Source organism: Mustela erminea, chromosome 2, assembly GCF_009829155.1.
Source record: "Mustela erminea isolate mMusErm1 chromosome 2, mMusErm1.Pri, whole genome shotgun sequence".
Lineage (NCBI taxonomy): Eukaryota > Metazoa > Chordata > Mammalia > Carnivora > Mustelidae > Mustela > Mustela erminea.
In genome coordinates, this window is record NC_045615.1 from 142600657 (window position 1) to 142627822 (window position 27166).

Genomic DNA, 27166 nt, shown 5'->3' on the forward strand with positions numbered 1-27166 from the left:
GTTTGAATGCTCCAAACTTACTTCATCTGCCATCCAGCCTGTTAACTGGCTATATACTCTGTCCCAAACCAGAAGTGTTATTTCATCCTAATGTTTCTCTCTGACATCTCACATCTCACTTACTACAGAGTTCTGAATTTATCCAGTTTACCCATCCTCTGTACAAAAGCCTCAAGTGGGGGTCAAATTCTACATTATAGGACCGATCTAGGTGGTCTGCATTTTCAACATTTTGAAGTTGTCCAGGGACCTACAACATAAACTGTTAACATTTCTTTTGCAACATAGACTGCTTTGGAGATATGAATGCCCTTGACACTCTCCCTAGAGAATTGCACTCAAAATTTACTAACAGATTCCATTAGTTTCTGCATTCCCTTGAAGCCTATCCATGGTTTATAGTTTAAGAATCATTGGTGCAGGGGCACCTGGGTGGCTCAGTGGGTTAAAGCCTCTGCCTTCGGCTCAGGTCTTGATCCCAGGCTCCTGGGATTGAGTTCCACGTCGGGTTTTCTGCTCAGTGGGAAGCCTGCTTCTCTTCTCTCTCTCTGCCTACTTGTGTCTGTCAAATAAAATAAATAAAATCTTTAAAAAAAAATAAAAAAGAACCATTGGTGCAACCCATCAAGCGAACATGATTTCCTTATAATTTTTGGACTATCACTTATCTGTACTTTTAATCTTTTTTTTTTTCTTTTTCCTTAATTTTTAGTTTTAGTTTATAAATTCTAGTTAGTTCACATGGAGTGCACTATTGGTTTTGGGAGCAGAATTCAGTCATTCATTACTTAAATACGACACCCAGTGCACAAGATAACAAGTGTCCTCCGTAATACCCATCACCCATTTAGCCCATCCCTAACCCAGGTCCTCCATCAACCCTCAGTTTTTTCTCTGTCATTAAGAGTTATGGTTTTTCCTTCTTCCCACCCCCTCATATGTTCATCTGTTTTGTTTCTTAAATCTCAGATGAGTGAAATCATACAGTATTTGTCCTTCTCTGACTGGTTTTGCTTAGCATGATACACTCTAGCTCCATGTCACTGCAAATGGCAAGACTTCATCCTTCTGATGACTGAGTAATATTCCATTGTATATACATACCACATCTTTATTCAATGTACTTTTTAGTTCTTAAACTATTCGTATCTATTCTGTCATTAAAATCTGTTACTAGAGCTTCATCTTCACTCTCTCCATGAAACCTTCCCAAATCACTTTTTCTTTGTTGGATTGGAAGCTGCAAGAGAGGAGAATAATCTTACACTTTATTTCCTCACATTGCCTTTTGCTTTGTTGTGCTATGCCTAGCAATCTGCTAGACATGGGAGAATTGTAGAAATTACTGCTTTATTCTCTTACATTAGTTCACAAGAAAATTAAAAATAGATGATTTTAACATCTTTTAAACTTTGGTTTTGTGGCCTCTGAATAGTCATTGGCTGCAATTTTAGCTCTTCTTTATCTGCAAAAATTCCACCTGCTTTGGTGTAGTACATGAGAAATTTCAAAACACATTTAGACTAGTAGATAGGACTGACCATTTCAATGGTCATTATCAATTTCATTATTAGTTTTTTAGAGTATGTATATCCTCAGTAGGGTAGTTTCATTAATACTAGAGAAAATACTTGTTTGAAAGTATTTTAACTGTTAGATTAATTTATGCAAACCTATCTGGTTTGCCATCTTTGGGTGATTACACTTTCTTTGGGTTTGTAGGTGAACATAAAAAGGAAGAAACATTTGTCCCAGGTAATACAGTACTATACTTTGTATCATAAAGGCATGCTTACAGTTGCTGTTGCTTTCAAGCCTTCTGAAATGTAAACACTGCAGCCAAATAAAAGATAAAGATAAGTGGTGTGAACCTTTATTCATTCATCTATTCATGAAATAACATGGTTTGCCTGGTTATTCTAGGCCGTAGGAAAGCAGCACTGAACAGAAACAAGGCCCCCACTGTCACAAAAATCTTATTGGGGCTAACCATAAAAGATGTCTTAAAAGTATAAAAGATGTCATAAAAGTATAAGTGCATATGGAAAATAACTAACATGATAGGACAGTGCTGGGGATGAGGAAGGTTTTTGCAAAGAATAGAGCAATGATGTAAAAGCAAGCCATGCAAAAATGTGGCAAAGTTCGCAGACTAGGTGCGGAAGGAAAACAGCTCTGCCTTTTTGAGGTTCTCACAACATGCCACTATTGCTGGAGCTCTGGTGAGCAAAGGTAAGATTGGAAGAGGATGTAAGCAAAGGCTAGATCACTTAGGACCTACAGGCCACACTGAAGCGTGAAAGAAAGAAAAACCACTGGAAAGTTTGAGTAGGGGTATGACATGACCTATTTAACATGTTTTTATTTTTTTTATTTTTATTTTTTTTAAGATTTTATTTATTTATCTGACAGACAGAGATCACAAGTAGGCAGAGAGGCAGGCAGAGAGAGAAGGAAGCAGGCTCCCCGCTGAGCAGAGAGCCTGACGCGGGTCTCGATTCCAGGACCCTGGGATCAGGACCTGATCCGAAGGCAGAGGCTTAACCCACTGAGCCACCCAGGTGCCCCTATTTAACATGTTTTTAAAGTTCCTGGCTATTGTGTGGACAAGCAAGGAGATTGGTTAAGGATCTATTACAAGTCCAGGTGGAGGATGATGTGACCTTCAGTAAATTACTTTTTTTTTTTTTTATGCCTCTACTTCCAAGTGTAAAATAAGACTAAGAATACTCCCTCCCTCATACTGTTTGTTACGAGAATTAAATGAGTCAACATATGTAAAGTATGTCCTGACACATGAATATGTTATGTAATATCCCGTTCGGTAAACTGTAGAAGATGGTATGAGTGGAACTGATTTGCCATGAAAATCACCTTGAATTTAATATTCTCTTCAGTTGATTTCATTTCTAAACAGGAAAAAAGGACAGAAAATCAGCATAATATGGCTTATCCACACATCTTCAGCCCAGCAGTTCTTGGGAAGTCAGAGTGAATTTTTTTTTTTTAATTTTATTTATTTGCCAGCACAAAGGTGGAATAGCAGGCAGAGGGAGAGGAAGAAGCAGGCTCCCTGCTGAGTAAGGAGCCTGACACGGGCCTAATCCCAGGACCCTGGGATCATGACCTGAGCTGAAGGCAGTTGCTTAACCAACTGAGCCACCCAGGTGCCCCAGGAGTGAAAATACTTAATGGTGCTTTTTGCACCAACCCCATGACCTCAAAATACTTGGCATGGAGTTGTTCACTTAGCATTGTGGTACAGTGAAAACAGCAGTAGAATGGAAATGAAAAGATTCCACTGGGCACATTACTGTGAGCTTCATTTGTAAGGTACAACTAAATATGTTTTCTGCCTGCTTCACAGAGTGGGTAAAATGACAAGGTACTGTACACGGAAGCTTCTCAGAAATCAAAAGTAGCTAAATCCATGGTGCAAAAAAGTAAGGATTTGAGTACCAGTCATGTGCAAGATCCTGGGGATGCAGCAATGAACGAGATCCAATTTCTGCCCTCAATGAATTTTGGAGTCTTTCAGGGGCAGACAATTTCAAAACACTACATTGTCTTAATATGGAGTAATGGTCAGGGATTCTGAGTACACAAGGGAGGAATTTAAAAAACAAATATATATTGTGAATGAATGTACTCTTTGTATACAGAGTTGTCTTATCTTTTTAATTGTATCCCTAGCCACCAATATATTCCAGATGCCAACACATATGAAGTATTTAGTAAATATTTGTTGAGTGAATAAATGTGCAAATTCCCATAGGTAGAGCAACAAGGAACCACACATAACTAAATGTCAAAGGAGTATTACATGCAAGGGGACTAGGGAGTAACAGAAGACCTATGTGGGTTGGGGAGATAGAAAGTAGAGGCCAGGGGCACCAGGCTGGCTCAGTGGGTTAAAGCCTCTGCCTTCGGCTCAGGTCATTGATCCCAGGGTTCTGGGATCGAGCTCTGCGTTGGGCTCTCTGCTCAGCCGGGAGCCCACTTCCTCCTCTCTCTCTCTCTGTTTCTCTGCCTATTTGTGATCTCTGTCTGTCAAATAAATAAATAAAAATCTTAAAAAAAAAAAAAAAAAGTAGAGGCCAAGCCACAAAGGATGTTACATGATAGGCTTTTAGTTATCTTGAGGGTAGAAGAATGGCATCAGATAAACTATTTGTTTTAAAGATTTTATTTATTTATTTGACAGAGATATAAAGCACAAGTAGGCAGAGCAGCAGGAAGAGGGAGAGGGAGAAGCAGACTCTTCACTAAGCAGGGAGCCCGATGTGGGACTTAATCCCAGGACCCTGGGATCATAACCTGAGCCTAAGGCAGCCGCTTAACCAACTGAGCCACCCAGGCGCCCCAGATACATTCTTTAAAAGACCACTCAGGAAGACTCATCTCAAAAATGGCAGATTTTAAAAAAAAAAAAAAAAAAAAAAGGAGATAAAATCCATATACTTATATCCTGTTTGCAACAAAACCTGATGAAAATGACATAAGCAATACAACCATAGGAGTTCATACCAGAATTCTGAGGAATTTTTGGAAGCTACATACAGTATGGGATCAAGCCTGAAGCAGAAACTAAAACTGAATTCTTTTATAAAGTCAGTCTTCTGAGAACAGGATAACCACTAAGGTTGTGGTTTTTAATCTCGGGTGGAGTGGGGCTGTTGCATAAAAACACCTTTGAAGAATCCAGTGAAAACTATAGAACTGTTCCTCAGAAAAAATTACACATTTTGAGTATATCAGATGTCATCTGAACTTCCTTGCCCTCCTGAAATCTGGGCATAATTAGCTTAAAATCTCTGACAGTTCCACAATGAAAGTTCACAACTCTTTCCATGATTTTTACTAATTCACAGAGATTTTCTCCTGAGACAGAGTTCATTAGACCAGCAGTGCTTTACATTATACTATATCGATTAGACATGAAACGTACCAGGTACCACTGGACACAACTAGGAGCTGGACATACTTTCTACCCTGAAGGAACTTAGATTAGGGAAGAAATAAGCAAAAACTCCTGTTAAAAAGTTGAGTACCGGGACGCCTGGGTGGCTCAGCTGGTTAAGCGGCTGCCTTCGGCTCAGGTCATGATGTCAGAGTCTGGGATCGAGTCCCACATCAGGCTCCTTGCCCTGCAGGGAGCCCGCTTCTCCCTCTGCCTCTGCCTACCACTGTCTACCTGTGCTCGCGCGCGCTCTCTCTCTAACAAATAAATAAATAAAGTATAAAAAAAAAAAAAAAGTTGAGTACCAACTATGTGCCAGGCAGTGTACTAGATCCTAAAGATACTGTGGTAAAGGTAAATGTGGTCCCTGTCCTCATGAAAATGATATCCATATAAAGAGATAGGCTTCAAACGATGAGTGCTCAGAAGTACAGAGCTATATCAGAGAATGACGGGGAATGTTGCCTAGTTTGCAAGATCAAAGAAGTACTTTTTAAAATCTGGAAGCAGGTACAGAAATACTGAAGGATAAAAAGAATAGGATGCTGGGAAAGAGAGAGCAAGTGGCAGGAGTTAGTGGATTTTGACAGTATTTGGGTCCGCAGGGGCATTCAATAAAATGCCCTCTCGTTTTTAAGAGCACTCAACAGAACAAACTCAAACGGAACAAACTCGGTTCCGACACTCAAATATATCTTGATATTTAAGCGCTTACAAAACCCCTAAAACTCCTATGTCTTTGTCTTGAGTGCCAGCACATGCTAGGATGCATGAAGTATATGTTATGCCCAGAACAATAATAATATTTTCCCTATTCTACAGTCGGGAAAACTGGGACTCTTGGATAAGTAACTTGCTCACAAGAGTCGCAGAGCCAGGATCTGAGCCCTGGCATTCTCATCCCTTACACATCATCCTTGGCCTTGCCGCCGACTGTTCCTGAACTGGAGCTCACAGCGCAGCCAAGGGGGTTTCGTCGAAGGTGCTTTGCACTTGTTCGTTCTTTTTTTTCTTCTGTGCCTTTCCTCATATTCGCTTCTCTGCTAGAATTTTATTCAGACCCTACCCTAGGTTTTCCTAAACCGCCTTTTAACGATCCTTTTCAAATATAATTCCTCTTTGAAGGAATTTCTCCAGCAGCAAAGAGAAGCCGTTTCTCTCCCCACTCTCCTTCAAAGGACTCCCTAAGGTTTCTAGCTAGTACTTGTACCACCCTATAGACCGCTTATTCTCTTCCCTAGATCGTCATTCGGCTGCGTCCGCCTCGTGGGACACGGACGCTGCCTCGCCAGCTGCTGTAGCCCCAGAAACGCAGGCTGCTTTGAGCCAAAACTGTCTGGTGAACCCCCTCTCAACCCCTCCCGGGGTCCGACACCTCGTTCGTTCCTACCAGCTTCAGGTAAGGTGTTTCAATTCTTTCTATCCACGCAAATTTCTAGCGAAGACGTCTAAGATTACGATCTCCAACACTGACTCAGGGATAGCGACGCTTCCGAATCCAAGACGCTTAGCAACCACCGGCTTCCTCCTCCGCTGGGCCGCCTCCGAGATCCTCTTCCGGGGCAGAGGTCGCCCCGCCCCGCCCCTCCCCGCGTCTCCTCCAAGATGGCGAGCGGCGGCGGCGGGGGGGTTTCGGTGTCTGCGCTCTGGGGTGAAGTAAACCGTTATGGCCAGAACGGTGACTTCACGCGCGCTCTTAAGACCGTCAACAAGAGTAAGTGCTGGGGCGGGCCCAGGCCGCAGGGAGGTTGCGGCCTCCTTCCGGCGGACGCGACCACCTCGGAGCAGACGCGGGGATCGGAGATCCAGCCGGCGGCGGCGCGGGGGTCCGAACACCTGGCGGGCGCGGGTTGCGGCCGCTCTGCTCCACCTCATCAGCCCTGGACCCAGGGTTGCTTAGAGCCACGTGTACTTCCCTCTTTACCCATCGCGGGGTAGCGAGGGTGGAATTTAAAGAGACCGCAACTCCATGCGCCTTTTTGAAACTGTTTTCTTACTCGACTCCTCCGTTTTTACTCCTTAATTCGCAAATATGTCACATCACCACCTTTTCTCCATCCTTTTAGAAGAGTGATCAAGACAGTATTGCTGAGGGAGCTTTTTCTCTAGGGCCGCATCGCAGGGAGGAATCTGCTAGGGACACGTAGTTTTGAAGCTGGAGCTGACAAGGTGGGAGCTGTACAGATTGAGGGGAGAGGGGAGAGGGCTGGATATGGATGTTGGGCCTGCCACTCTCCTAGATAAAATCTCTCTCCCCTGTGTCATTAGATCAGAGGATGTGTGTGTGAAAGCATTAACATTCGAAATAACGTCGGAAAAAAAGTCTGGCCTGTTTTCTGGTTTGTTTTTCCGTTTTGGGTTTTTGTTTTTTGATTGTTTTTGCCCTGTAACTAATAATCTTAAGTCAGCTGCCTTTGGTGTGAGGTTTACTTATTATATTCATGTATCTTTTACTGTGTAATTGCAGTAAGGCCATGCTTTTTAATGCTCTCTGCCATGGTAAATTCTTTACTGAAGATGCAGCTTGTGTTTGGTAGATTTGAAAAAGTGATTACAAAGACAGGGTTTGGCTCTTTAAAGCAGTAACATACAAAGTATGTCAGTAGCATACATGATTGTATAATTTTCAGTATCCTATTAATGTAAAAAGAAGTGATTGTGCCACAGTGCACTTTCGATGATTTCAGGCAGTAAGGAAACTGATTAAGGAACTGATTAGAGTTAATTTGATTCCTAAACTTGTTTTGAATTAGCTTTAGCCTTTGGCTAAACCTGCAACCAGTACTATTGAGTAGCAGTGTAGTGAGTATTTTGCAGAAATTAATCACAGTTTTGTTTTGTTTTTTCAGTTTGTTGATCAATAATTCTCTTAATTGGTGAAAATTTTTATGATTCTTACACAGAATTGGGTTTCTAACATTGTCCAGGGGCAAGGAGGGTGATTGGGGTCATTTTGACACTAAACAGCTGTTTAGCTTTGAAACTTTGCTACCTGAGTCTTTCCTTGTCTTCTTTTGGTCTGTTGTCTTATGTGAAAAGGGAAATTTTGAAAGGTTTTTGGAAGTACTGCCAGCAAAATAAGTGGCATTTGTATACTTTACAACTTAAAAATTTTTACTAAAGTATTTTCATTTAATCTTCTTAATAAACTTTCATACTCGTTTTGTAGAACAGAAAACTAACATTTGGCAGTGAAATGATTTGCCCATGACCTAAAGACACTAATGACAAGCTTGTATTCAAAACTGGGTCATTTTTGCTTCCAAATTCTACATGAACTTTTTTCTTTCTTGGTGAACTTACTTCTTTCCATTGGTGAAATGTATAGGATGTAGCATGTGTCCTAAGGTGAAAAAACTGGAGAAAAATAGGTTCTTAGTTCTTTATGTCATTATTTAAAATTTTCTTTTTGCTACATGCATCTTGGGAATCTATCTCATTGGAAATCTTACTAAATTATAACTGCCCTTTTGCCACTTCCTAAGTTAAAAATGAAGATGGGTCATTTTCTTTAATGCTGCAACTAATTGTTGTTGCTGCTATACAATTAGAAATGTAGCTTCTTGAGGTAGTGGGTGGGAAATTTTAGTAAAACTGTGAGAAGGAAATGGATTTTAAAATTGTTTTCCTAAAATTTTTCTCTAGTACTGCAGATCAACAAGGATGATGTAACTGCCCTACACTGTAAAGTGGTATGCCTTATCCAAAATGGAAGTTTCAAGGAAGCCTTGAATGTCATCAATACTCACACTAAAGTGTTAGCCAAGTAAGTGATTCAGTTATTTGTTTGTGCAGTTATTAGAAATATGGTTACCATAGCTATAACCATTTCCATGTTATTTCTTTTTTCCTCACTATTCAGTGATTTTTGATCTTCCTTCGTTTTTTGCTTGGCAGTAGTATTTCTGAAACTGGAAGGAGCAGTAGTATCTTCTTTTTTGCTTTAGGGAGCCTTTTTCTTTACCTCTGTCTTCCCTTTGAACCACTAAGAAGCAAGTAAACTGCTGAAGGATATGGGTCAGAAATGTAATGAATTTTTGAAGGATATAAGGAGAACAATTCAGAAGTTTAATTAAAAAGTCAGAAAGGGGGATGCCTGGGTGGCTCAGTTGGTTAAGCGGCTGCCTTTAGCTCAGGTCATGATCCCAGCGGCGTGGGATCGAGTCCCACATAGGGCTCCTTGCTCGGCAGGGAGCCTGCTTCTCCCTCTGCCTCTGCCTGCCACTCTGTTTGCCCGTGCTCACTCACTCTCTCTCCCTCTCTCTCTGACAAATAAATAAATAAAATCTTAAAAAAAAAAAAAAAAGTCAGGGTGGAACATGTAGGGTAGGATGTGTAAGTAGAGGCCTTTAGAATGGTATGGCAGTATATAAGTGTATTTATATATATATATATACTTATATATATACATATACACATACATATATATACACATATACACTTATATATGTATATAAACATATGTATATGTATATATACATACACACACACATTTATCAGTATATAAGTCAGGTATAGCCTGACCTTTGTGCTTACCTCCTTTGAGAATTATTGAGGTGACTATGATTTTAGGTCAAAATCGTTTGGTGTCAGAGTTCTTTAGCAGTCTTCAGAATATCTCAGATTTGCTGTTGTTAATCTTTTTTATTTATTTAATTTCTCATTTCATGAAATGTGAATTTATATTCTAAATTTTTACTGTAATTTGATTTTTATTTACAGTTAGGTCTAATTCCCCCAAAGAAATATGTATAAAATAAAGTTTTGGGGGGCGCCTGGGTGGCTCAGTGGTTTAAAGCCTCTGCCTTCAGCTCAGGTCATGATCCCAGGGTCCTGAGATTGAGCTTTGCATCAGGCTCGCTGGGGTGCCTGCTTCCATTCCCCTGTTCTGCCTGAGTCTCTGCCTACTTGTGAACTGTTTCTGTCAAATAAATAAATAAAATCTTGGGCACCTGGGTGGCTCAGTGGGTTGGGCCTCTGCCTTCCTCTCGGGTCATGATCCCAGGGTCCTAGGATCGAGTCCCAGGTTGGGCTCTGCTCAGTGGGGAGCCTGCTTCTCCCTCTCTCTCTCTGCATGCCTCTCTGCCTACTTGTGATCTCTCTCTGTCAAGTGAATAAATAAAATCTTTGGGGGAAAAAAATAAATAAAATCTTAAAAAAAATAAAGTTTTTGGCAACATATTTACTCTTTAATGAAATACTGGGTTATAAAGTTGACACTTGAGCATCTCAGGGGTTGGGGTACCAACCTTCTGCACAGTTGAAAATCTTTGTATGACTTTAGACTCCCCAAAAACTACTGATAGCCAGCCTCCTATTGACTGGAGGCCTAACAGATGACATAAATAGTTGATTAACATGTATTTTTATGTTCTATGTATTACATACTATATTTTTAGGTTAAAGTAAGCTAGAGGAAAGAAAATGATATTAAAATCATAAGAGAAAATATATCTAAGGTGCTATACTATATTTATTCGAAAAAATCCACAAATCAGTGGACTTAGGCAGTTCAAACCCATATTCAAATGGCAACAACTATATAGTATACTTTTTGTATAAGAAAAGGAGGTTACGGGGCGCCTGGGTGGCTCAGTGGGTTAAGCCGCTGCCTTCGGCTCAGGTCATGATCTCAGGGTCCTGGGATCGAGTCCCGCATCGGGCTCTCTGCTCAGCAGGGAGCCTGCTACCTCCTCTCTCTCTCTCTCTCTGCCCGCCTCTCCGTCTACTTGTGGTTTCTCTCTGTCAAATAAATAAAATCTTTAAAAAAAAAAAAAAAAAAAAAAAGAAAAGGAGGTTATAAGAATTTATATATGTATTTTCCTCTACTTGCAGAAACAAACACTAGATAGAGAAACCGTGAATAAAAGTCACTTATAGGGGTGCCTGGGTGCCTCAGTTTTTAAACAACTGACTTCAGCTCAGGTCATGTTCCCAGATCCTGGGATTGAGCACCACATCCAGGAGCCTGCTTCTCCCTCTCCCTGCTACTCCCCCCACTTGTGCTCTCTCTCCCTCTGTCAAATAAATGAATAAAATCTTTAAAAATAAGCAAACAGGGGACCCTGGGTGGCTCAGTCATTAAGCATCTGCCTTCAGCTCAGGTCATGATTCCAGAGTTCTGGGATCGAGCCTCGTATCAGGCTCCCTGCTTGGGCTCCCTTCTTGGCGGTAAGCCTGCTTCTCACTTTCCCACTCCCCCTACTTGTGTTCCCTCTCTTGCTGTGTCTCCCTCTGTCAAATAAATAAATAAAATATTTTAAAAAATAAAAAATAAAAATAAGTAAGTGAAACTCCAAAATGAGTTTCAAGTGTCACATTAATGTAGATGAGTTGTCAGTGTAGATAGGCAATGTTTTTATTGTTGTGTGTTTATCAGTTGTTTGGTTACAAGTACTATGTTCTTTTAAGATTCTAGTTACTTTTTCTTTGCTATTTATTTGCTTTTTGAACACATTTATATAGCTTATTTGATTAGTAGAGCTAAGATACTTCTGTAATAACTCATTTAGAATAGTGTTCAGGGACACCTGGGTGGCTCAGTTGGTGGAGCACATGACGCTTGACCTCAGGGTTGTGAGTTAGAGTCCCACGTTGGGTGTGAAGATTACTGAAAAAAAAATCTTGAAAAAAATAAAATAGTGTTCAGATTGTATTTAGTTACTTGATTTCATGATTTCATTCTTAAATGTTTGTTTCAAAGGTCCATTAATTCTGAGATTGTCCATGAAAGCCAGAGAGGCAAGGGAAATGGATGTAATGTTTTCTGCCACTTGGGAACTGATTTTCAGGCATGTAACTAAACTTTGTTGGTTTCCTCATCTATTGTTTGTTTGTTCGTTTGTTTTTGAGATTTTCTTTATTTACTTGACAGAGAGAGAGAGAGCACAAGCAGGGGGAGCAGCAGAAAGAGAGGGAGAAGTAGGCTCCCTGCTAGGCAGGGAGTCTGATATGATACTGAATCCCAGGACCCTGGGATCATGATCTGAGCCGAAGGCAGACACTTAACTGACAGAGCCACCCAGGTGCCCCTTCCTCATCTATTGTTAATGGAGATTAAATGACTTACTATAGATAAGGTCCTTACAGCAGTGTGTGGCATATAGTGGATGCTCTGCAGTGTTAACTAATGATCAGATCCTTTTTTGTGTTTTGTTTTGTTTTTCTTTTTCAGTAACTCTCTTTCCTTTGAGAAGGCATATTGTGAATACAGGCTGAACAGAATTGAGAATGCCTTGAAGACAATAGAGAGTGCCAATCAGCAGACAGACAAATTAAAGGAGCTTTATGGACAAGTGGTAATTACTGCTTTAAAGTACATGTAGAGAATCTTCCTGAGTGGGCATGACTGTACCTGTAGGGAGGAGCAGGGATGAGGAACCTCAGCCCATCCTGATGCTCCACAAAACTTGCCACCAAACCAATTCTTGAGGTTTGAACATAATCTCTCCTCTTGATCTTCACACAAACAGTTGCATCTATAATTGTGAATGAATTATTTCTCCAGGGTAATTAGAAAATTAGAATTAAAAACTATCCTATGAAACTTTGACTTTTTTAGTTGGGAAGATGAAGTCCAGGGATATACTAATACAGTTTTGAAAATGTATTTCTTTCTAGCTTTAAACACATTTTGTTTTAAGGTTAAAATAAAGTAAATCATGATAGATAAGAATTTGGGTGAATTTAACTAGTTTATGAATTCCTCAAAACTATCTTATTCTGAAAGGGCTTGAGAGACTTCATTAAGCTTAATGTAAAAAAAGAGCTATTGATGATGAGAGGACAGGAATGTTTTAGAAGTAACTAAACCCTCTTAAAGATTTTTAAAATGTCAGGGCAAATGATGTAATATATGTATTGTCTTCAAGAGATAGTAAGAGTTAAATAATACATACAGGTTGGAGAAAGATTTGGACAAGTTCATGGATTGTAGGTTTATAAAGAACTTTTAAGGTAAGCTGGGCAAATTTAGGGTAATTGCCAACATTCTGAGTTTGATGAAGGGCATGAATCCTGGTCATTTATAGTTGACTTAATTTACCCAGAGTGGCAGTTGTTATTGCCCTTTGAGAACAACTTGAATGAAATAAACAAGAATAATATTTTATGTACTTGATATTAACCCTATCCTAGCTTTTCCCCATCTGGGAAAAGGAAATGAAGATTAAATATAGTGAACTCCTAAGAAATGTTAAGTCCTTTTGTTAACATCTAATTTTGTTCCTGTTCACTGGGGCTTAACAGTCGTTTTGTGGGTGGGAAAATTTTTTCATTATAAGTTAGATTTAGATAGCAGGGTGATTTCTTTGGACAGGTTTTGTTTCACAACCTACTTAGGCACTTTCCTAACCTCAGGAAGGGAGGTAATACAATGACTTCTATTTGAATCATGGCTGTAGATCTACAGTATAGTAGAGAGTCATTCATTCCAAGTTTTTGGAAGAGTTAATAGCACCCAGAACTAATTGAAAAATTGTAAAGGAAAGACTGTTGACTGCCTGTATCATGCTGAATAAGCTTTCCTACTTAGTGATTCAAAAAAGGGTTTATATGATGTTTGAGGCATAATACTACATCTGTCTTCCCCTCTGATCTTTTACTTGGTATTTGTCCCCGTAGTTATACCGATTAGAACGCTATGATGAATGCTTAGTGGTGTATAGAGATCTCGTCCGAAACTCCCAGGATGATTATGATGAAGAGAGAAAAACAAACCTTTCAGCAGTAGTTGCAGCTCAAAGCAATTGGGAAAAAGTGGTTCCAGTGAGTATCCCCGTGTACCCACACAGCTATGAAATGAGATTCCTGTCTAGTGTTTGACTGGTATTTTGCTCCATGACAGGAGAACTTGGGCCTCCAAGAAGGCACACACGAACTATGCTACAATGCTGCATGTGCTCTGATAGGACAAGGCCAGCTGAGCCAAGCAATGAAAATCCTGCAAAAAGCTGAAGGTTGGAAGTTTATTAAAATTATGTGTAATTGTAATGTGCGTATAACGTAAAACATTATTTCCAAAAATTGAATTTGATTTTTGTGAGATTTATAATTGGAAACTATATAATTGGAAATTATATGATGCAGTGGGAATTTCTCAAAGTTCATCTAGCCTTTCTCTTGGCAGTTCAGCATATCTTCCCTATTTGTGTCTAATCCCTAAGCCAGAGTACTTGTCCATTTTCATCCATACCAGACCTTATTTTTGAGGTAAACATCTAACATAAACATAATATAAACATCTGACATAAACATATCGTGCAGTCATTTAAAATAAAAATGTAGATCTAGGGGTACCTGGGTGGCTCAGTCCATTAAAGGTCCTACTCTGGTTTTTGGCTCAGATCATGATCTCATGGGTCCTGGGATCTAGCTCCACATCAGGCTCCATGCCCAGCGGGGAGTCTGCTTCTCCCCTCCCTCCCTCCCTCCATCCCTCCCTCTCCCCCTCTCTAAAATAAATAAATAATAAATCCTTTTTTTAAAAAAGCCTTGATTTAAAAAAATAATAATAATGTAGATCTTTATTATAAAGATGTCCACAATATAATAAATGGGGAAGGGAGGTTTCAGAATAGTATATGGAATATCACACTTTCATTTTAAAAGCAGCTGTGCCTTTGCATTTTAAATATTTTTTTTTTAATTTTTTTTTTTTAAGATTTTATTTATTTGACAGAGAGAGATCACAAGTAGGCAGAGAGGCAGGCAGAGAGAGAGAGAGGAGGAAGCAGGCTCCCTGCCGAGCAGAGAGCCCGATGCAGGACTCGATCCCAGGACCCTGAGATCATGACCTGAGCCGAAGGCAGCAGCTTAACCCACTGAGCCACCCAGGCGCCCGCATTTTAAAAATAGTAATGAAAATGCTAATAGTGGTTGTCTCTTGGTGGTGGGATTATTGTCTTTACTACATTTTTGTCATTGATTTTTTTGCGATGAACATTTGTTGCATTTATATTTTTTCAATGCCCTTAAATTTTTTTTTAACCTAGAGATTACAAATGAAAGAAAAATGCCAGAGAGCTAGAATAGTCCAGGACTGATAGTATTTATGTAATGTTTATTATTATTTATGTTGATGCTAATAATAAATTACAAATTTGCTTGTTATTAAAATTATCTTGAAATCTTCTGCCCAAAAATTTAATTCTTACTCTTCAGAATGGTGAAAGGAATGAGAGTTTCCTGCAATACTAATTTTAAAATCATTTTTTCCTATAGATCTTTGCCGCCGCTCATTATCAGAAGATTCTGTAAGTATTCCACTGTTATTAAACCCAAATTTTACACTTCTGACTAATATAAATTTGTAGGGCGCTTCATTGTAGTATTTATTGACTTGTTAGAATAGGTGGTGATTTATTAAATATAAATCATAGTAAAAAATCCTCTTGATCAATTATTTGATGGGAGTCTTAGGCTGGGAAATTACAATACCAGAATTTTCATATGCCATATCCATTTTATTTTAAATTTATATTAATATAAATTCATTCTCTTGTTTTAGAGGTAAGGCTCAGATCTTTGCATATGGGTCTTTTCATAGGGATCCCATGCATATTTCTTAAATGAACCACAAATAATCCAACCGTCATGATTTCCAGTTGTCTTAAAGACAGTCATGAAGTAGTTTCATTATAGGGTCCTTAACAGTTGTTAGCCTTTTCACCAGTCTTTTATTGTTTTCTGGTGCTCACCTGTTTACACAGTAATTTGCTTTTGAAATCACCTTTATCAAATTCCTAAATTTAAGCAAACTGATTCTAAGGAAAGTTTTCTGAAAATCATAAGTTCTCTTTAAGATTGTGTACCTTTTGAGTGTTTGGAATACTTCGTAAATATGGAGATGGATTTGGAGAATTTACGGGGGGAAAAAAATTTCTTTTTCTCCTTAGGATGGGACTGAGGAAGACCCACAGGCAGAACTGGCCATCATTCATGGGCAGATGGCCTATATTCTGCAGCTGCAGGGTCGTACAGAGGAAGCGTTGCAACTTTACAATCAGATAATAAAACTAAAGTAAGTAAGTTATTAAAATGAAGTACCTTTTATAGGGGATGAAGCCTCTTTTAAAAGTTTGTTTCTTTTTGACTGTTGCTTATTGTTCACAGGCCAACAGATGTGGGATTGCTAGCTGTGATTGCAAACAACATCATTACTATTAACAAGGTATGGCTTATCCATGGCTTTCTTAAACTTGTATTTTACATTGAAAACGTATTACCTGCTTCATCCTCGGTTAACTTCTTTTTTCTGTAGCACAGTCTGGTTGTAGCAAAATCACAATCACAGCTTAACTTTTATGATGATGATTCTGCATGCTATATTCAGCTAATAAAACTTTTTTGCAGTTACAATCTCTGGACAGTCTTACCCTTTTCCCAGTTTATAATAATGTGGAGAATCTATATATTGAAAAATAAATTGTTCGGAGTTTTAAACTAAGCATGTGTGTATTTTATGTGTCATTTTCATCTAGTGAGTCTGAGGACAAGTTTTCTTTATACAATTTTTTTCTTTCTGGTGGTTTTTATCTTGGGGAAAGGGAGACATGCCCACCCCAAAGCCACATATAAAATATTACAAGTATAGGGGTGCCTGGGTGGCTCAGTGGGTTAAAGCCTCTGCCTTCGGCTCAGGTCATGATCCCAGGGTCCTGGGATCGAGCCCCGCATCGGGCTCTCTGCTCGGCGGAGAGCCTGCTTCCTCCTCTCTGCCTGCCTCCCTGCCTACTTGTGATCTCTGTCTGTCAAATAAATAAATAAAATTTATAAAAAAAAAATTACAAGTATGAATATAAATGATCCTAAAGAGTACCGTACTAGTAAAATTAACCACCATTTAGAACATTTTTTTTAAAGATTTTATTTATTTATTTGACAGAGAACACAAGTCGGCAGAGAGGCAGGCAGAGAGAGACGAGGAAGCAGGCTCCCCGCTGAGCAGAAAGCCCGATGCGGGGCTCGATCCCAGGACCCTGGGATCATGACCTGAGCCGAAGGCAGAGGCTTTAACCCACTGATCCACCCAGGCACCCCTAGAACATTGTTTTAATGGAAGAACATTTCAGAGTTGAAATTAAAGTCCGTAGAAAATACGTAACATTTGGGGCACCTGGGTGGCTCACTGGGTTAAGCCTCTGCCTTTGGCTTGGGTCATGATCTCAGGGTCCTGGGATCGGGTCCTGGTATCAAGCCCTGCATCAGTGTCTCTGCTTATCAGGGAGCCTGCTTCCCCGTCTCTCTCTACCTGCCTCGATGCCTGCCTCTCTGCCTACTTGTGACCTCTCTCTGTGTCAAATAAATAAATAAATCTTTAAAAAAAAAAAAAAGAAAGAAAAGAAAAGTAACATTTGATTTCTTTTGATAAATTGTGATTTTTCAAGTGCTATCTTCTTGTATTTTTAGGTGGCAGTACTTGCCTCCAATTTGTAGGAATATAATCTGAGGCTAAAAGGAGTTAAGTAATTTGTATAAGGTCACAGCCTGTTAGAGGTAGAACTTGGATTCAGATTCTAGTGTCTCGACTCCACAAAGTCCTTCATGGTACTTCCCTCCTCCAATAGCAGAAATTCAGAGGGCTCCAGAGCTGAGATGATGGCATTAGAGAGAGTAGTAGAGAGAACGTGTTGCAGGCCTTTGGCATGGTTTAGGTTTTCAAAAATTGATTCTGGCATTTGAATCTTAGCAACATTATATACTTGCCTGTGTGTGTGAATTATTTGAAATGCTGTGAGGATGATTTCATTTTACCTGTTATAATTACGGGAAGGAGAGTGTGTGAAACACTAGATATATACCAAACTTTTTTAAAAATATATTTTTTAAAACTTTATTTGAGAGAGAGTGAGAGAGAGATCACAGAGAGAGGGAGAATCAGACTCGATGCTGAGCAGGGAGCCCAATGGGAGGCTCGATCCTGGGACCTTGAGATCGTGACCTGAGCTGAAGGCAGATGCTTAAAAGACTGAGCCACCCAGGCACCCATCTCTATTTTTTTTTTTAAGATTTTAAGAAATGTATTTATTTGAGAGAGAGTGAGAGCAAGAGAGATCACAGAGGGAGAAGGATATACCGCCCTAACTTTCTTGAGTCAACAGACTTTTTATTCAAAATAGTGCTGAATTCAGTAGATAAATGCAAAAGAAATAATGAAAGTCAGTCTCAATCATTACATCATTTAAAAGTCTCACTCTGATATTGAAAAAAAAATTGTGCATGTTTAAATTTTTTACTTTTAACTACAGTATTGGCGAAAGAAAAGATCTCTGAGCTGGCAAATTTGTAGCTGACCCTTGATAAAGAGAGTTATGGTTTGAAGGTTAAACAACAGCATAAGCAAACGAACATACGGAGAAATACTTATGAGTTAGGGGAAGAAAGTGAGAAAACAGAAATTAAGAGGATACATACATGCTAGCTAAAATTTAAAAAAAAAAATTTTTAAGATTTTATTTATTTATTTGACAGAGATCACAAGTAGGCTGAGGCAGGCAGAGAGAGGGGGGAAGCAGGCTCCCCACTCAGCAGAGAGCCCGATGTGGGGCTTCATCTCAGGACCCTGGGATCATGACCCAAGCTGAAGGCAGAGGCTTTTAACCTACTGAGCCACCCATGTGCCCCCAAAATTTTTAAAAGTTTAGATTGAATGGTATGGTATAGAAGGCCTTGAAAATCAAATTTTTTAGTAAGTGCCATGATAACAAAGTTTAAGAGAAGTCTGGCAGTGGTATGCATGATGAATTGAAGTATTAAAAAAGTACAGAGGAGAACCAACTAGAGATCTGGTTTCTTAATTGATTTATGTGTGGGGCAGCGGGGTGGCCCAGTCGGTTAACTGTCTGCCTTTGGCTTGGGTCATGGTCTTGGGGTCCTGGAATCTAGTTCTGCGTTGGGCTCCCTGCTCAGCAGGGAGTCTGCTTCTCCCTCTCCCTCTATCCTTCTTCCCAGCTTGTGCTTTCTCTCTCTATCTCAAGTAAATAAAATCTTTAAAAAAAAAAAAATTGATACATATGAAAGTTTTTTGCTGTACGTTAAAATAATTTTACAGTGGTGAAGCTTCAAACTCAGAATAAGTGGTATTTATTTTAGATTTCTTCTTTGTCTCCTTTTAGTCTTCAAACTAGTAGAAGACCTGGTTTGAAAAACATAGTTTATCACATATTTGTGAATATATATATTTTTAAAGATGATATTTATTTATTTGACACAGAGAGAGAAATCACAAGTAGGCATAGAGGCAGGCAGGTGTGGGGGAAGCAGGCTCTCCACAGAGCAGAGAGCAGAGCAGAGAGCCTGATGCAGGGCTTGATCCCAGAACCCTGAGATCATGACCTAAGCCAAAGGCAGAGGCTTTAACCCACTGAGCCATCCAGGCGCCCGGACATTCTGTAATTCTTAACAGGACTTTTAAAAGGCAGATAACACTGTGTGTGCTGCACATAGAAGTTTGGGAATTTGAGCTTCTTTGAGCTACTGCCTAGGTGAGAAGGGCCTTAAGGAAAAGAAAAATAGTAGCTATGTTACATCAGCTTTTTTTGCTAAAAATGGTTTCAAAAGGGGTGTGAATCTATTTCTGAATTTTAATGATTTGCTTACACAGTGACTTTCAAAGAGGAAAGAATTACTTTCCTCATTCATAGTTTGTAGATTGTAGCTTTCTTTGTACCTTTGTAGTCCTGATTTCCAGTGTCAGATTTGTTCTGTCTGCTTTTCTTCAAGAGGCTCAAAACAAGCAGTTAATAGTGGAAGGATAAATCAAAAGAAAACCAAGAACCCAAGACAGATTTTTTAGGGGTTTAAACAACCTAACCAGGTAGATGTATTATCTTCCAAGCTCTCTTGTGTATAAAATAACTAAATGGAAGAGGAGTAAAGCCTTGAAGTGTTAAAAGATTAAAGTCTGAGATTGCTGTTAATGGCAGATGAACTTTTCTTTGTCAGGACCAAAATGTCTTTGACTCCAAGAAGAAGGTGAAATTAACCAATGCAGAAGGAGTAGAGTTTAAGCTTTCTAAGAAACAGCTGCAAGCTATAGAATTTAACAAAGCTTTACTTGCTATGTACACAAATCAGGTAAGTAACAAATCTCTCATTGCTCTAGCTAAACCTTTTGGAGTATGGCATATGAGGCATAATGGATGTAACAGTCCAATCTGTGTATATTTTTTGTCTTACACCAGTGTATGTTTCAGAATGTCATATTTCATAGATTTTATTAAACAAGTGATTTGCCCAATTATTTGCAAAGGTCTGTAGCTACCTTTTAAAAGGAAGAGAGCACTTTCCACACTTGTAAGTGAGGTACTGTTCTCATCTTATTTCTGATCTCTCTGAATTAAAGTAGAAATCATCAGAGATGTCAACTTTGATTATAGGTTTAAGATCTGTCTTTCATTATAGTTTGTGCATAATTATTCAAGTTGCAAATGCTGAGGAGATCAATTCTAATTCTAATACGGATTAATTCTAAAGATTTCATATTCTTCCATAGCAGAGGTTTTCAGTGGGAGAGTGAGAGGCAGTAACATTTTTATTATGTAGAACTGAGCCAGATTATTCTTGAATACTTCGGCAAGAAATACCTATACATTTTGTTGCTTTAAGCAAAGGGTGATACTTGTATTTTCTTTTTTTAAACAAAACTCTGGAACTTAAGCATCCAAATTAATATTTAGAACTAGTCCTTTCTCGGATGCGTGGGTGCCTCAGTGGGTTACACATCCAGCTCTTGATTTTGGTTCAGGTCATGATCTCAGGGTTGTGAGACCAAGCCCTTGTTGGGTGTTGGGATCTAAGCTGGGCGTGGAAGCTGTTTGAGATTCTCTCTTTCTCCTTCTGCCCACCACCGCCACCCAAAGAACTAGTCCTTTCCTAAATCCTTTTGCAACTCATAGCTTAAATTCAATAAATGGAAATCTTCTTACAGGAGAAAATTGAGAATAGACACTATAAACCACTTCTTTATCCAGAGAGTTCTTCACTGTTGTCTTTCAGCTGAGCTCCTTTCCCTTCCATCCCCATCCCTCCTTTTCTCTTTGGTCACTTAATGTTTACTTTCATTAACCAGCTTATTTTTTGGGGGGGAAATGCTGTTTTTTAGGCAGAACAGTGCCGCAAAATATCTGCCAGTTTACAGTCCCAAAGTCCTGAGCATCTCCTGCCTGTATTAATCCAAGCTGCCCAGCTCTGCCGTGAAAAGCAACATGCAAAAGCGATAGAGCTGCTTCAGGTAAAGGAATTATTTGAATTTTTAATAAGTTGTCATGTAGTTGCATCGTTCTTTCATTTTCATTATAATAGCCTGCAAACTTGCAAATGAAGTGGGAAAACTAATAGGTAACATACCACTAGACAAATTCCAGAGTGTCACTGTAGTGAATTCTTGAGCTACAGCTTTGTTTTATGTACATTTTATGTTTTATGTTTTACGTACATTTTATGTACATTAATATACATTTTGGGGCACCGGGGTGCCTCAGTTGGTTGAGTGTTGGACTCTTGATCTCAGCTCAGGTCTTGATTTCAGGGTGGGTAAGTTCGGACCCTGTGCTGGGCTCCACATTGGGTCAGGAGCCTACTTTAAAAGAAATTTTTAAAAACATTTGCATTAGTGGATGTTTACCATAAACCTGAAGAATGGTTTTCATTTGAAGATCAATTTAGCATGAGTTAAAGGTTTGTTTTAGGTTTATGATGCCAGAGTATGCTTAACCTCTTTTTTCCAGTAATATATTTTCCAATGAGTCCCAGTCCAAAACCTCAAACAATACAGAGATACTAACTTGGTTTTCATCATCCTAAATCAGCTATTAGATTACATGTTTGTAATTCCTGAGGGTTCAATATCCTGGAAAGTTGAACAGGGTAAAATTAGGACCATCCTGAAGGGCAAAATTACCTAGCTGGTATCCTCAGTAAGGAGGCAGCATCTATTTGAGTATTTTACTTAAACAAACAAAACTATATAGTAATCTTATTATTTCTCTAATTGTGATTTCCTGGAACTTGGTATTATTACACTTTCAGAGCATAATTTTAAAACAAAATTTTTCAAATTTTGTTTCGAAATTTTTCCAGAATTACAATTTTGACCTGAAACCAGACTTTAATATTTTAAAGCTGGGTGGCTCAGTCGGTTGTACCTCAGCCTTTGGCTCATGTCCTTGTCTCAGGATCCTGTGATCAAGCCCCACATCGGGCCCTCTGCTGAGTGGGGAGCCTGCTTCCCCCTCTCTCTCTGCCTGTCTCTGCCTACTTGTGATCTCTCTCAGTGTCAAATAAATAAACAAAATCATTAAAAAAAACAAAACATTGGATTTTAAGTTCTCTGTAGAAGTGATAATTGAACCGTGTGATGTTAGTTGTATAAATTGTGGGTTTTTTTTTTTCTCCAACTAAAAATGTTTTAGGAGTTTTCAGATCAGCATCCAGAAAATGCAGCTGAAATTAAGCTGACCATGGCACAGCTGAAAATTTCCCAAGGTATTAATAATTATTTCATCATGATTAAAATATTTTAATGGAAACATGGTTGAATTGTTTCTGAAGTAGTTGTGAACTATGTGGTTTTAAAAATTTGGCAAAAAAATTTTTTTTGAGATTCTACAAAATAGGACTTAAATTTGTTGTTGTTTTTAATAATAAGCTTACTTCAGTATGATAATGATAATGATGTTTTTAATTTCTTAAGGTAATATATCCAAAGCATGTCTAATATTGAGAAGCATAGAAGAGTTAAAGCATAAACCAGGCATGGTGAGTTTATAACTAAAATAAGACCATAAAAGCAGTGGGATTATATAGTCTATTGGTATGTTTGGTGTTTCTTTGTATTTAATTTCTGTTTATTCATAGGAGTAGTAGTTTATTCCTAGGAGTAGTAGTGAAAATAAGTTACTTATCTGGTCTGCATTTAATGTCATTTTGTGTTCTGCTTTGGATTGATTTATTATTCAGGCAAATACGCCAGGCACTATTTAAGCCTTATATTATCACTAAAAGCCAACCTTAAACAACCTAAGACCCGTATAGGATATTTCTTAGCCTAAATTATTTTATCATGTCTTCAGTGTGATATTTTGAGTTAAAAAATTTAGTGATAGTGGCTAATAAATGTAGTTTTTAGTTCAGTGTTGATTCAGTCATCACAGATTGAAATCACCAATATAGCTGTGAAAGCATCTGTTTCAAAATAGAGACTAACGCTGTTGGTGGTGGTATGTACATTTATTGATTAGGGACTTTTATTCATGTCTGTATCCTCTAATACAGCTCGTTTACAGTTGGCACTCAGTAAATATATAATACTATTATGATAATGCTTTCTCCTTTGAAGATTAACACTTTCAAGACTGGACTACAATTATTCTATATTAGAATCAAATACTAATTCCTAAAATTTCACATCTGGCCTTCTATTACCTTTCAAGAAATTTGTCCATTTCATCATTGTGGAACTTACTGGCATAAAAGTTGTTCAGGTATTTCCTATTTATCCCTTTAATAGCTGAAGACCCTCTCTCATTCCTGGTACTGGCTATTTGGGGCTTCTTTTTTGTTTTCTGATCAATTTAGCCAGAGGTTCATCAGTTCTAATGATTTTCTCAACAATCCAGCTTCTTGTTTCTGTTTCCTTTCTGTCCTCATCTCATTTTGCTCCCCCTACTCTCGCTCTACTCTAGCCACATGGGTCTCCTTGCTGTCCCTCCAACACACCAAGGCAAGCTTTTCACTGGCCTTTTGTAGCTCAGGCCAGATAGAACTTACCATGGAAATTTAGCCACACTGGTGTGTGTAATCTCACTGATCACACATTGGATGTCCCAGCAGTGTTTTATTATATAAACTAATTTTCTAAGCACTTATTCTCAACTGTTACACTTACCTTGCTATGCACTAGTAACAAAGTGTGAACTGACACTGGTTTAATAGGAAAGTTATATTTTATAGATAACTACCTTTGTATTTAGGAACCATGATATTTCTAGTTATTATGGCCTAGAAATATAATAATTTTTATGATGAATTTGGTATAGGCAGGGAGCCTAACAACTTTTATTTGCTATTTTTTCCTAATTTTTTCATTCTCAAAAAGCTTATTCTGGGAGAGAAAGGGAAATTTTATTCATTAATTTATACTTTTGTCTGGGTAGGTATCTGCATTAGTGACTATGTACAGCCATGAGGAGGATATTGATAGTGCCATTGAGGTCTTCACGCAAGCTATCCAGTGGTATCAAAATCATCAGGTAAGTAAATTGTTTTGAGGCCATGTTTCTGTCTAAAACTAAAAAGGTGTAGGAGTGAGCTCAAGTTACGAGAATTGAAATATTCCAAGTCACTATACTGTTAGATTGTCAAATTAATTTTTTTAAGTATACCAGATCCAAATAAAGCTACTAGAAATAAGAATTATTTCAAAATGAAAAAAAAAGCTCAGTTACGGTTTTGAAGTCCTTTCTGGTTCATTATGTGTATTTGTGTATAATCTCAAAAGATAATACATGAGCACATATGGGAGTGCTCATCTTTAGTGGCTAGAGAGCTTGTGGATGGTAGTAAGTGGTGGAACATCAATATGTGCAATTATTCTATCTCATGGGGCGCCTGGGTGGCTCAATCATTAAGCATCTCCCTTCGGCTCAGCTCCTGATCCCAGGGCCCTGAGATTGAGCCCCACCTCTGGCTCCATGCTCAGCGGGGATCCTGCTGCTCCCTCTCCTTCTGCCTGCCATTCTGCCTTCTTGTGCTCTATCTCTCTGTCAAATAAATAAATAAAATCTTTTAAAAAAAGAAAAAATAATTGTATCTCATATTTACATGGAACAGGAACATCTTCATTTTTTTCCAGCATGAGTCTCTACATAGGCAGTATCCAGCTTATAAATACACACACACACACAGGTGGCATTTATACTGTTGGCGCTATTGACAGTAGAGGGATAGTAGTGTTCTGGGAAATACTGCATTAATGCTTGAGAACTGTGGTGACATATCTTTAAGATTTGATTATAAGGAAATATTTCTTTTTTCTTTTTTTTTTTTAAAGATTTTATTTATTCTTAAGAGAGACAGGGAGAGAGAGCGAGCACAGGCAGACAGAATGGCAGGCAGAGGCTGAGGGAGAAGCAGGCTCCCTGCTGAGCAAGGAGCCTGATGCGGGACTCGATCCCAGGACACTGGGATCATGACCCGAGCCGAAGGCAGCTGCCTAACCAACTGAGCCACCCAGGCGTCCCATATAAGGAAATACTTCTAATTGTGCACAATCTAAAATAAGATAGGCTGTGATCCAAATTCATACACTGAAAAATTGGCCATCACTTGTATAATTTGTCTACCTCCCTCCCTGTATGTTTGTGTGATTTTGTTGTTGTCGTTGTTCAGTTCATTCAATCAAACTTTGAGGAATTTAATAGATAGGTCCATCTTAAGGGTCTAATGAATATAGTAACTTCATGTGCTTGGTAGATATCTAAGTTAAAATTTTTTCCCTTTTTTATTGAACCTTTAGCCCAAATCTTCTGCTCATTTGTCCTTGATAAGAGAAGCTGCAAATTTCAAACTCAAATATGGGCGGAAGAAAGAGGCAATTAGTGACCTAGAACAGCTATGGAAGTAAGTTCTGAAAGCTGAAGATGTAAAAATGCAAATTTTATTGCTGTTATTTGATACAAGGAGGTTATTTTGCTTGTTTATTTTTTCCAGGTTCATAAACTGTTCACTAACTTTCTTTCTTTCTTTTTTTTTTTTTTTAGACAAAATCCAAAAGATATTCACACCCTGGCGCAGCTTATTTCTGCTTACTCACTTGTAGATCCTGAGAAGGCAAAAGCGTATCCTTTTGAGCTTTTTATTATTCCAGACAGTTCCCAAGTAGCATGCTAGATCCCTTCCAATACCTATTTTGACCATGGCTTTTTCTGTTGTAAATATCAGCAAACAAACGGAGCACTCTTCTAACTAGTAAGAGCAAAAATGAGAATTTATTTTCAACATGACTGAAAAATACAGTGATAGATCCAACTTGGGGTACGGTTTGATCCAGAAGCAAAAATGAAGTCAAGATGCAGTTTATATCTCTTCAGGTTCAAGTCCAGCCACAAAAAAAAAAAAAGAAAGAAAAAGAAAAAGCATATTTTATTTGGGTAGTTGTGAAAGATTCTGAAATGTCATTCTCACTGAACTGCCTTAAATCACATGCCTAACAGTTACTGAAGATAAGATATTCAGTGCCCTGATCGGCTGAGTTTGGATCATAGTCTCATCAGGGTGTGCTCCCAAACCCAAGGTGGAGTCATGGAAGTAGCCACAAGTCAGACCTTTGTGGCAAGCAAATCTATGTTTGGTAGTTGTTTTGGAATAGAGATTTTATTAAACCCCATCTTGAAGTACAGCACTGAGTTAACGAATAGATGATTAGATTATGATTTATTTTTTCAGGGTATGTAATATATAATTGAACTTATCAACTGATTTGTTATTTATTTTTTTAATTTTATTATTTGAGAGAGAGACAGCATGAGCGGAGGTGAGGGACAGGGAGAAGCAGACTCCCTGCTGAACAGGGAGCCCAATTAAGGGTTCCAGTTCATAACTTTGGGACCATGACCTGAACCGAAGGCAGATTCTTAATGGACTGAGCCGCCCAGGCGCCCCTAATTTGTTATTCTATAGAAGATTTGAGAACATTTTTTTTTTTACTTTTGAGAAAGGATATTTTAAAAAAAGACTTTTTCTTTTGGCAGACATATATATGTGTATACATTGTGTTCCTGAACTCCTGTTGATTCCAGCCTTAGTAAACACCTGCCCTCATCAGATAGCATGTCTCTAAAAGTAGATGTGGAGGCTCTTGAAAATTCTCCTGGTGCTACTTACATTCGGAAAAAGGGTGGAAAAGTTGCTGGAGATAGTCAACCAAAGGAGCAAGGGTAATATTTTCGTTGTAACCCTCACTAATGTGGACTTTAAATTACATAAGGAATGAAAAATGCATTCTCTGAAAATTCCTCCTGAATAAATGTTAAGTCCCTCTTGTTTCTTTTTACCCTCTTTTTTGCTATACCCAATTCTTCGTCCTCGTTCTGTTTACCACTTCCCTCCATCCCACCCCCAAATGAACCTTTTGTATTGAGTGTATATCCTTCAGGATCTTCTTTGTGTTTACACACAAAGGTGATTTAGAAATATTTTCCTTGGGTT

General features: G+C 38.6%; 1 protein-coding gene across 1 annotated transcript in view; it reads left to right on the plus strand.

Moving 5' to 3' along the window:
* Window positions 1-6531: 6531 nt before the first annotated feature.
* The window catches only part of SRP72 (signal recognition particle 72), a 30775-nt gene continuing 10140 nt past the window's right edge, over window positions 6532-27166 (plus strand). The window contains exons 1-16 of the mRNA XM_032334383.1: window positions 6532-6674; window positions 8606-8726; window positions 12135-12258; window positions 13583-13726; window positions 13806-13917; window positions 15182-15213; window positions 15856-15980; window positions 16073-16130; window positions 19904-20035; window positions 21063-21191; window positions 22372-22444; window positions 22653-22717; window positions 24115-24210; window positions 25476-25579; window positions 25720-25797; window positions 26758-26895. Coding sequence (XP_032190274.1) covers window positions 6566-6674; window positions 8606-8726; window positions 12135-12258; window positions 13583-13726; window positions 13806-13917; window positions 15182-15213; window positions 15856-15980; window positions 16073-16130; window positions 19904-20035; window positions 21063-21191; window positions 22372-22444; window positions 22653-22717; window positions 24115-24210; window positions 25476-25579; window positions 25720-25797; window positions 26758-26895 — 1640 coding nt within the window. The 5' untranslated portion in view covers window positions 6532-6565. The remainder of the gene's footprint in view (window positions 6675-8605; window positions 8727-12134; window positions 12259-13582; window positions 13727-13805; window positions 13918-15181; window positions 15214-15855; window positions 15981-16072; window positions 16131-19903; window positions 20036-21062; window positions 21192-22371; window positions 22445-22652; window positions 22718-24114; window positions 24211-25475; window positions 25580-25719; window positions 25798-26757; window positions 26896-27166) is intronic.